The sequence below is a fragment of the Rutidosis leptorrhynchoides genome, chromosome 2 (assembly GCF_046630445.1).
Source record: "Rutidosis leptorrhynchoides isolate AG116_Rl617_1_P2 chromosome 2, CSIRO_AGI_Rlap_v1, whole genome shotgun sequence".
Taxonomy (NCBI): Eukaryota; Viridiplantae; Streptophyta; class Magnoliopsida; order Asterales; family Asteraceae; genus Rutidosis; species Rutidosis leptorrhynchoides.
The window spans coordinates 556349052-556360322 of record NC_092334.1 but is presented as its reverse complement, the minus strand read 5'-3'; the positions used below and the strand labels follow the sequence as shown (position 1 = coordinate 556360322).

The 11271-nt window shown below is 34.2% G+C and overlaps 1 protein-coding gene across 1 annotated transcript; it reads left to right on the top strand.

The window, feature by feature from the left end:
- Nucleotides 1–1832: 1832 nt before the first annotated feature.
- On the top strand, nucleotides 1833–6899 carry LOC139889702 (endo-1,4-beta-xylanase 1-like). Its single transcript, XM_071872638.1, has 8 exons — nucleotides 1833–1898; nucleotides 2041–2124; nucleotides 2681–3042; nucleotides 3306–3447; nucleotides 3992–4344; nucleotides 4565–4742; nucleotides 4980–5519; nucleotides 5784–6899. Exons 1-8 carry the CDS (start codon nucleotides 1833–1835, stop codon nucleotides 6897–6899), a joined length of 2841 nt encoding a protein of 946 aa, XP_071728739.1.
- The last annotated feature ends 4372 nt before the right edge of the window (nucleotides 6900–11271 follow it).

The following is an 11271-nucleotide window of genomic DNA, read 5'->3' as shown; positions in this document are numbered from 1 at the left end:
AAATTGTCAATTTAGAAAAAGTTAAAGGGGTAAAGTGCCAAAGGGTAAATAGTCCATTTAATTGTGGGACGTGTCTAACAAGTATAAATTATAAGCCGTAAAATGTAGAACGTAGAACGTAAAAGTAAAACGTTAAAATAATACGCAAATGTAAAATGTAAACGCAGAATATAAAACGTAACGTAAACTAAACGGAAAATAAACGTAAACGTAAAGTAAAACGCAAATGTAAAATGTAAAAGTTACAACGTAAAACACAAAACGCAAACGTAAAATGTAAGACGTAAAACACAAATGTAAAACGTAAGACGTATAACGTAAACGTAATACGTAAACATATCACAGACGTAAAACATAATCATAAAACACAAACGTAAGACGTAAAGCGTAATGGTAAAACGTAAAATGTAAAACGTAAAACTTAAAACGTAATACGCAAAACGCACACATAAAACGTAAACGTAACATGTAAATGTAAAATGTAAACGAAAAATGATAACTTAAAACAAAAACGTAAAACGTAAAAAGTAAACGAAAATGTATAACGTAATATATAAACATAAAACACAAAAAGTAAAATAAAACGTAATACGTAAAAATAAAACACAAAACACAAACGTAAAACATAATACGTAAACATAAAACACTAAACCCAAACGTAAAACAAAAAAAAACCCAAACGTAAACGTAAAACGAAAACATAAAACGTATGATCTAAAAATTCTCCACTCACATGATCTCAAAATCCTCCCAAATACAAAAGATTTAAATATCTTCACTCATATGATCTCATATCCAGTGTTGTAAAAAACCCGATTACTCGCCGATTAATCCCCGATTAATCATTTTTAAGAGCAATCCGTTCCGATTTTCTAAAATCCGTTTAATTAATAGGTCAACGTCAATTCATGGGTCAAAATCGAATTTAGTAATCAAATTCAGTCAAAGTCAAAATTGGTCAACATTTTAACATGAATTTAAGCTAGAACTTTATAGTTTTTGTACAAAATGAATAATTTTAAACAATTATGTTAAAGTTTATGTTTATGTTTATGGTTTTCTTCTATATTTACACATATAATTTTTAAAATTTAATATTTAAATGTATAAAGTACAATCCGATTAATCCCCGATTAATTTTCGAATTGCCGATTAATCCTTTCAAAGTCCCTACCGATTAATCCCCGAATAGCGAATTTTGCTCATATCCCTTATGCATTTGAAATTTTTCAACGAAACAGAAGATTTCGTTGGTTTTGAAATGCAAATTCCGCAAACTACTCAAAATCGTACGAACCAAAACGCCCCCCAAGTATTTCAATGACTTGAGCTAATCATTACAGTATTTTGTTTTAACATTACATTACTGAAAAACGGGTAGCAACTACAGTTATTTTACGCAGTATTTGAATTCTCTGTTTCAGAAAGCCATACATATTATATTTAAAATTTTCAGTTCATAAGATTGATTTGGTGGTTTGGCTTGTAAACCAAGTCTTGAATCTAACCAAAGTAAAGCAAACCCAATAATATTTTAATATTCAAAAAGGAAAAGAAAAACCCACATTAAAAATCAAATCTTCTATTTCAATTCAAGCATTCAATAAAATCAATTTTGTTTCAACCTTATAACCCTAACTGTAAGACAAAGGAAACCTATCAACAACATTATATAAAAGATTGAATTTTTATTTGTGGGGTTTGCTTATAATCACCAACTAATCATGGGTTTTGTTTTAAATGGAAATTTGTTACAAGTCTTTTTAACTTGATGGGCACTTGAAAGATTTCCGTAACGTTCACTAAAAAAAAGTTGAAATCTTTTTGTATAAATGGGAAACCTTTTAACATGTTTCTTCACTATCTTTAAACGTCACAACATTCCCAATTGTTCACAGGTGATAATATTAGATTTTTCCCTTTTGTTTTAATTCAATGCCACAAATATATTTGTGTGTGTTTGTTTCTTTGAGTTGATCATAATTTATAAATTGTACATTGTTTGAATCTTTTTTTTTTTTTTTTTTTTTTTGATTGAAGAAATTAGGGAAAGTTATGGAGAACCTATTAATGGAGGTCCCAACTGAATCAATGATCAATGACAGCGATAGTTTACCCTCTCAGGTTTGTATTTAAATTTGTTTTTTTCTTCTTGTTTGCATGAGTGGATTTTGAGCTTTGGTGTTTAGGGCTTTTGAAATTAAGGTGCCACTGACGATGTTAATGGAATATAAATGTTAGATTTTAAATTTTGAAATGTCTTTAGGCTGAATTTGAAATTCAAAATGGGCTCTTTAAGACTTAAGATGGAACTAATTTTTGACCCTTAGATTGTGAGTTGTGCTTCCATAGTTATCTCAGCAGCATTTTCATTTTGAAACGTTGGAATAAAATATTGATTACTTATCAATTTGTCCTTAAAAAGTTTAGGCTAAATTATTTTCCGTTTGACTTTATAAGTCAACTGTTTCTTTTCTTTGAGACAGGAGTATAATGAACTACATTCAATTTTGAGTTGTAACTCAATCTGTCCGACCCGCCTTTACTTTTTACTTGTTTGTACGATCGACTCTTGCATTCATACGTTGAGTTTCTTTCTAATTTTCTGGGCCCGTCATACGTTCCAACATCATATGCATTATACAGTATATAACTTTTTGGCTTATATTGTATTTTTTAGCAGACGTCGACTGAAGTTGATACCGAAAGGAGTAGTCATAATTCCAACATCATAGAAAACAACAACTTTGCGCACGGCTTGCATTCATGGAATGCAAATTGCTGCGACGCTTTTCTGGTTTTATCTGCCGTGGATGAAAACACGACAAATTCATGCAGACACCATGTTGTTGTTACAAATAGAACCCAAAACTGGCAAGGCTTGGAACAGGATATCACAAGCAAAATATCCAAAGGCTCTACTTACTCGGTTTTTGCTCGTGTTGGAGTGTCGGGGAGTCGTCTCACTGGTAAAGATGATGTCATTGCGACCCTTAAACTTGAATACCAACACTCGTGTACAAAGTATTTGAACATTACTAGGTATCATTCATTTTTTGTGCCTTTGTGGTAGTCGTTTTTCCTTTATGGGCTTAGAAATTGTCAACCCGTCAAAAGTGCTACTCGGGGACTTTTTAAGGTGTACTCGGAAACTCTGGTAGAACTCGGATGTTGACTAAGTTCGACTTTGACAAAGTTTGACCGAGTTTTGAGTTGTACAACCATTCGGCCTATCAAGAATAAAACGCAAACCAAATGTTATTATGTAAGTTGTTTGAATTGACACCTATTGAATGTTGTTGCAGGACCACTATTTGTAAAGAAAAATGGGAGAACTTGGATGGAACATTTGTGTTGTCGGATAAGCCTGACCGTGTGGTGCTTTATTTTGAAGGTCCCGCTCCTGGAGTAAACATTCTTATTGAATCGGTGTCCGTCTTTTGTCATGTAAGTATAACATATTCGATACACATAATCAGCGTGGAAGTTTCAATGAGAAAGTCGGTAGCTTTAACAAAAAAACGAGGTGGAAAAATTAGAGGGTGTGAAACAAATCAAAATGGGTCGACCCACAAGCTTCTTTTTAGTATCTCATTTCTTGAATTTACAAATCAGTAGAGTTTTTTGATTAAGATAACTACAGTGTTGCAGAACTCGGAATTACTCGGTCAAACTTGGTCTAATTGTATCAAAACCCAGTCAAACTCGGCCAAAACTCGGGATTACTTGGAAAATTGGTCGTAATTTGGTAAAATATCAGTCAAAGTCAAACTTGGTCAATATCTAAGTAACATCTAAGTACTCGTTGAGTTGCCGAGTACTCACAAAAAAGTCCCAAACCGAGTATTCCCCGAGTATAGATTTTTTAACCTTGGATAACTAATGTTGTTGGACGAACTAATTTTTTTTTTCCAATTTTTAATCAAGATATGATATCTTTTTCAGTGTCTCCTTCTCACGTTAGACATCATTAATATCTTATAATCTATAGGGTAAAGCTGCACCATGTGGTTATACGGAAGATGGAAACATTATATTGAACCCTGAATTTGAAGATGGTGTGAATAATTGGTCTGGAAGGGGATGTAAGATCGGTGTACATGACTCCATGGGAGATGGTAAAATCCTTCCTAAATCTGGAAAGTTTTTTGCATCGACAGAAGGGCGCACACAAAGTTGGAACGGGATTCAGCAAGATATTACTGGAAAAGTTCAAAGAAAGCTTGCTTATGAAATATCTGCTTTCGTTAGAATCTTTGGCAATAACATTACAAGCTCCGGTATTCGAGCTACATTGTGGGTCCAAACGCCTGATTCTCGTGAACAATACATAGGCATTGCAAAGTTAGTTTCTTTCTGGAATCTTTAATGAATATTCAGATTTTGTATGATGTGGCAAAACGGGCGGGTCAAGAGGGTTGGGTAACAGGATGAAACGGGTTATGTCTGGTTGATCCAGATGCCAGAACACATTTCTCATAAACTTTTTCGATTTTTATCTGTCAATATTAATGCAGAAAGGTAGTTATCTCATTGTTTGTCTACTTCTAATCATTTTTTGAAGCGCACAAGCAACGGATTCAGATTGGGTACAGTTGCAGGGGAAATTTCTTTTAAACGGGTTACAGTCGAAAGTCGTGATTTATCTTGAAGGTCCACCGTCAGGAACCGATATTCTCCTCGATGGCTTAATCGTAAAGCACGCTGAAAAATTACCTCCTTCACCGCCACCTGTCATCGAGGTTTTTAATTCGACTTCGTAAAATTAACTTCGTTGTTTACATTTATACCTGACAAACGGGTCGGTTCGGGTTGGGTGGGTCGAGACCCGAACGGGTCATGGGGCAGACGGATCAGAGTTTTTAGACGGATCAAACGGGTCGGGTATACATGGGTCGGGTCTAAACGGGTCAGGTAAACTTTTTATATCAAGTTATTTCAGGACAGTTCTCGAGTTTGTTTTTGTTTTTAATCTACAGAGTCCAGATTACGGAGTTAACATTATTACAAACAGTAATCTTAGCGATGGAACAAACGTGTTCTTCCCTCTCGGTAGTTGTTCGTTAAACGTCACAACTGGTTCCCCACACGTACTACCACCAGATGCCCGAGACACCCTCGGGCCCCACGAACCGTTAAGTGGCCGTTGTATAAACACGACTAACCGCACCCAGACCTGGATGGGTCCAGCTCAGATGATCACAGACAAAGTCAAACTTTATGTAACGTACCAAGTATCTGCTTGGGTTCGACTTGGTCCTGGAGCCACTGGTCCACAAAATGTAAACGTGGCTCTCGGGGTAGATAGCCAGTGGGTCAATGGTGGTCAAGTTGAGATCTACGATAGTGATCGGTGGCATGAAATTTGTGGGTCGTTTAGAATTGAAAAACAACCTGCAAAAGTGATGGTTTATGTACAAGGTCCTGAAGCTGGAATCAGTTTCATGTTAGCCGGACTTCAGATATTTGCTGTTGATCGTGAGGCACGATTTAGGCACTTAAAGCGACAGACTGATATGGTAAAACGTCTTAGATTATAGATTTTTCTTGAAATAGTATACTCGCTGTAATTATATTTGGCATACCAACTGTTTATAATAAAAATGAAAATGTTTGAACGAAGAAATGTTCTGGGTAATTAATGAAACGCGATACTGAAAACTGTAACGCGAAACTGAAACGAAGAATGTCTTGTTTTTACTGTTACATGATCAGTCAATTGAAAAAAAAAAAAAAAAAAAAAAGATTCGTTGATGCACATTTTTTTGATTTTTGCTCTACAGATTCGTAAGCGAGATGTTACTTTGAAATTCACGAGTCCAGCGTCAAGCGATATGCATGTTACAACCGTAATAGTCAAACAAAGTCAAAACAGTTTCCCAATTGGAACCTGCATCAGCCGCTCAAATATCGACAATGAAGATTTTGTTGCGTTTTTAGTGAAAAATTTCAACTGGGCGGTTTTTGGAAACGAGCTCAAATGGTACTGGACCGAATCACAAAAAGGGAACCTAAACTATAAAGACGCTGACGATCTTCTAAAATTGTGTGACGATAACAACATTTCCGCTCGTGGGCATTGCATCTTTTGGGACGTTGACAACACAGTTCAAGATTGGGTCAAGAACCTAAATAAAACAGATTTAGCCTCAGCTGTACAAAACCGATTAACCAGCTTACTCAACCGATACAAAGGTAAGTTTAAGCATTATGACGTGAACAACGAAATGCTTCACGGCTCATTTTACCCGAACCGGTTAGGTCAAGATACACGAGCCAACATGTTCAAAACCGCAAACCAGTTAGACCCGTCAGCCACATTGTTTGTGAACGATTACCATGTTGAAGACGGGTGTGATACAAGATCCTCACCCGAAAAGTACATATCACAAATTCTTGATTTGCAACAACAAGGTGCACCGGTTGGTGGGATCGGGATTCAAGGACATATAGATAGTCCTGTGGGTCCCATTGTTTGTTCGGCACTTGACAAACTGGGAACGCTAGGACTACCTATATGGTTCACTGAGCTTGATGTTTCGTCAAATAACGAGCATATTAGAGCGGATGATTTGGAAGTTATGTTTCGTGAAGCGTTTGCTCATCCTGCGGTTGAAGGTATTATGATATGGGGGTTTTGGGAGTTGTTTATGAGTCGAGATAATTCGCATTTGGTGAACGCTGAAGGTGATGTTAATGAAGCGGGAAATCGACTTCTTAAACTTAAGAATGAATGGTTGTCTCATGCTCATGGGCACGTTGATGATCAAGGCGAGTTCAAGTTTCGCGGTTTTCAGGGTACGTATGAGGTGGTGGTTGTTGCGGATTCCAAGAAAACCGTTAAGACGTTTGTTGTCGAAAAGGGTGATGGTCCATTGGTGGTGTCTATGGATTTGTAAGTGATGTTAAGGGAAAGTAAATAGTATTCCGTAATAAAAATTAAAAATACAAAACATAAGATGCAAGTACTTTCCTTTTGAACTTATGTTAATATATTTTGTTTGATATTGATTGTCATCTAAGTTGAATATTACCATCCTTTATCCTTTATATCCTTTATCCTTTATATACATTAAAAGAAAGTCATAATTTAGGTACTTGATTTTAGATTAATTAAATCTTAACCATTGGATTAACTAAATGACATCTCATTGCCCCTAATCTCAACCATCCATTTAGTTATCACCTTATAACCTCTTCTTAAACTCACAAAATGACAATAGTACCCCTCTATTAATCACACGGGCTCATTAAAAAGACAGTTATTAACTCAATTTTGGAAACCCCATTTGTTTAATCTCTTTCTAACTTTATCATCGTTAGAAAGAATTGCATCTTCTTCAATAATAATCGTTCCTTCGATCCTGACTAAAACCGTAACCCTAACATCGATTCCATCGTTTAACATTAACAATTCAATCGCCGCGGGTGAGTATTCCGGCATTTAATCCTTCATTCATGCTTTTTTTTCTTAATGAAGCTTTGATTTTATGCTTCGATTAGTGTTTCTTTGAATTAGGGTTTTATAATCGCATGAACAAAAAACTACTCATATCGCGGGTGAGTATCCCTAAACCCTCCACAATATCATCGATCGTCAGTATTAATCTTCAGAATTGAATCCCAAAAATAAAAATCGGCTATCCTTGTGTAGTTGTGAATAGTTATTTTATGCTCAAATTGCTCTGAATTAGGGTTTATGTTCTCAGATTCGCCAATTGCAGGAGTTGTTACAAGATAAATACACAAAATCGGTAATACTTTTGTTTGCTTTCTTATATTTTTAGTTTGTTATGTGTCAATGACAATCTTTCATAGAATCATAGTATTGTGAATCTGAAAATTATGAATTTACGCCTTCTTCATATTATGAATTTACCAATCCGACCCCTAATATGTACGCCTTCTTCATCTTTTTCTTATTGTCGTCGTTTTGTTGCTGGAAATCGCTGTGCTTATTTACATCAAACTGGTAACAATCAATTGTTTATTTTCTTATTGAATTTCTTTTAAGATTTTCGGGTTTTTAGAAATTGGATTAATAAAGTTTTGAAATTGAAATTTACTTTTCGTATTAGGTTTGGTCGTTGTGTTGCTGCTATAATAAGGTAACTATGTTCGCATTGTTATTTTTTCTTTTCTTTTACTTATGCACATGAACAATGTTGTTGTTGTGATGAACAATTGCTCACTTGCTCTAGAATGTGTTGAATCTATAATTATCGAACTTTGTAGGATCTCCGCAAGTTTGGCTACAATAATGAAGCCCACCACGAAGAGCAATTTATCAGGTACTCTAATTTATTTACATTTTACAACATTTATAATGCTGCTGCTGCATCTATTCAAGACAACTACATCATCTTTATCTTTATCTTTATATACATTAAAAGAAAGTGTTAATTTAGGTATCTTTAATTCAAATACTAAATCTCATCATTGGATTAAGAAAAAGACATCTCATTACCCCTAATCTAAACCATTCATTCTTTGATGCTTAGGATCTGTATTATTTCATATATATCTGCTGAAATATGTTTGATGCTTTAGATTATTGTTTTTAACTAATTTATAAGTTGTCTATTAATTCAACAATTATTTCATGCTCTGAGATTGATTGTTTATGTAAAAAGGTTGTGTTTTGGGTAAGTTTGTTGATATTTGGTACGGGTAATTTGTGTTATAGCGATAAATCATTATTTGAACACTCGGTTTTGTTTCAAAAAGCGGCTTAATTAGATCTAAAGAAGCAGAGACACGATACAATCACAAGAGATCGATACAATCGCATGCGGACGATCTTCAAACTTCGATTTTCCAGAATTCATAAGTTGTTAATCGCGGGTGAGTATTCTTAATGTCGTTCTTTAATTGTAGGGTTTGTTGGAAGAGTGGTAAGTGGCTTTGCTTTTTGTAACCGTGGCAAAATGGGTCGGGCCAAAATGGTTTTTTAAAACCACATTTTTTTTTTTTGCTTAACTGGTTCAGTTTACCTGTTTGACCCATTAGAGGTAAAATGGGTTTGGGCCAAAATAGTTCTATAAACTACTTTTTGTTTTGCTTAACTGGTTGACTTTACCTGTTTGACCCTTTAGAGGTAAAATGGGTTTGGGCCAAAATGATTTTTTAAAACAACCTTTTGTTTTAAAAAACTGGTTCATTTTACCCGTTTGACCCATTTGAGGTAAAACATAAACCAAATTAACTTATTTATGAATATATGGGTTGAAATTGCCACTTTCACTTTGTTTTTTAAGATCCAGAATTTTTTTTTTTATTCCTTTTTCTAACTGAGATTCAACTGTAATTTAGGTTAGGAAGGCACTATTTGATGCTCAGTTGCTTGATGTACATTTTACAAGATCATTTTACAAGCACATTCTTGGTGCAAAAGTAACCTACCATGATATTGAAGCGATCGACCCGGGTTACTTTAAGAACTTGAAGTGGAATTTGAATAACTTTTAAAAATGTAGTTATTTTAAGTACTGTTTAATTCTAATTTGATTGCCTGTTTGGAATTATTATGCAGAATGATATCAGTGATAATCTTGATCTAACATTTAGTATTGATGCTGATGAAGAGAAGATGATATTGTGTGAACGATCAGAGGTAATAAAACCTTATATAACTTTTAGTTTTGTAACTTATTGTAGTCAAAAGGTTCGAATGTTTATTTCGATTAATAAATATTGAATTTTATAATCTAGGTTACTGATTACTGACTATGAACTGATCCCGGGTGGAAGAAACGTTCGAGTGACGGAGGAAAACAAACATGAATATGTCGATTTAATTGCTGAACATTGATTAACAAACATGAATATGCCGATTTTGTTTATAAATTATGGTTCCAACATCGTGTGCATGATTTCCAGTTTCGAACTAACAGTTGTTACGAATAAATTTGTAAAAATTAGGGTTTCAGATTGTAACCATTGAAGCAGATTCTGGAAAATCTGTTTTTCTAATTTCTGGACATGGTTGCAGTTTGTGTATGTGTGCGTGTGCTAATACTTTTTTTGTTGCGTTTTTTCAGCTTACGCAACCTTTAGTGGTGAATGTTTGTGCACATAGTCACCTCTTGGCAATGCAACGATTAGTTGCAGCATTGGGGACTAATTACATGTTTGTGATGCTAATATATATCTGGCGGATTTCTGATGATGAACATCTCTTACTTGATTCTTGCAATGACAAAAATACGGATCATATCTTCATAATCTTCTTCAAACTTGACTCAATATGATGGTATTAGGTGATGTTCACTATCGACATTTTATAGTTGGATTAATAAAAACAAATTTATTATATGTTTTTTTTTTTTTGATATTATTTGCATTTGCTAGCCATTATTAGTTTGTGAAATTCTTAATTGAAAATTAGTTTGTCTTCCTTCTTATGCAGGTTTGGTAACGAAATTGTGTCTGGTGGGTTGAGTTCCCTATATGGAGGTTCTCATGCTAACGCTTTTAATCCAGAGGTGCGAACAAAACTGAATATTATAACACGTATTGCAGCTTATGAGTTCTACCGACCATAGTTGTGTTGATTGTTTTTATGAAAAATGAAATTTGAACTAATATGCTTCAGGTAAAGAGTAAAATTTTGATATAGACATACGCCCTTTCAGCTGGTTATTACGATGCTTATTAAAAGCGAACACAACATATTTTTTTCTTTTAAAATACACATACCTTTCCAATATTTATTCGCGGTGCTAATTACTATGTTGATTATGATAATGCGATGGTTTAGGTGAGGACAGTAGTGCAGAAGTGCTTCAAGACAACACATAAAATTGGTAACACATTTTTTTTCCAACCCTTTCTTGATATCATAGTAATATTTTGTAACGACTACTTATCTTTTTGTTAAATAAATATGTACAGGTGAAAAGAACGAACCGCTGGCAATGTATCTTGGGCATATCATGACCGTAATTTTTGATAACGTTAGTTATTAACTTTAGTTACCTTCCTTTTAAACAGTATAACTGTATATATTTGTATATAATTTGCAAGTGAATGTGAACTTAGCTGGATTGGCAGCATTGGTTTTGCCATGCGGATTTGTTCAAAATGGAACATCCAAACTTCCCGTTAGCTTTCACATAATTGGTGCTGCATTTGATAAGGTAGAACTGTTTTCTTGATACAATGTTTTCCGTACTCACATCTTTATCATGAAATCAAGAACTTGATATATATATATATATATATATATATATATATATATATATATATATATATATATATATATATATATAT

Bases quoted from the DNA above. Each gene is read 5' to 3' on its own strand.
- LOC139889702 (XM_071872638.1), top strand. From the start codon at position 1,833: ATGGGAAACCTTTTAACATGTTTCTTCACTATCTTTAAACGTCACAAC. The intron at 3,448-3,991 runs GTAAGTATAACA...TATAATCTATAG, and splicing joins CGGTGTCCGTCTTTTGTCAT to GGTAAAGCTGCACCATGTGG. The intron at 5,520-5,783 runs GTAAAACGTCTT...TTTGCTCTACAG, and splicing joins TAAAGCGACAGACTGATATG to ATTCGTAAGCGAGATGTTAC.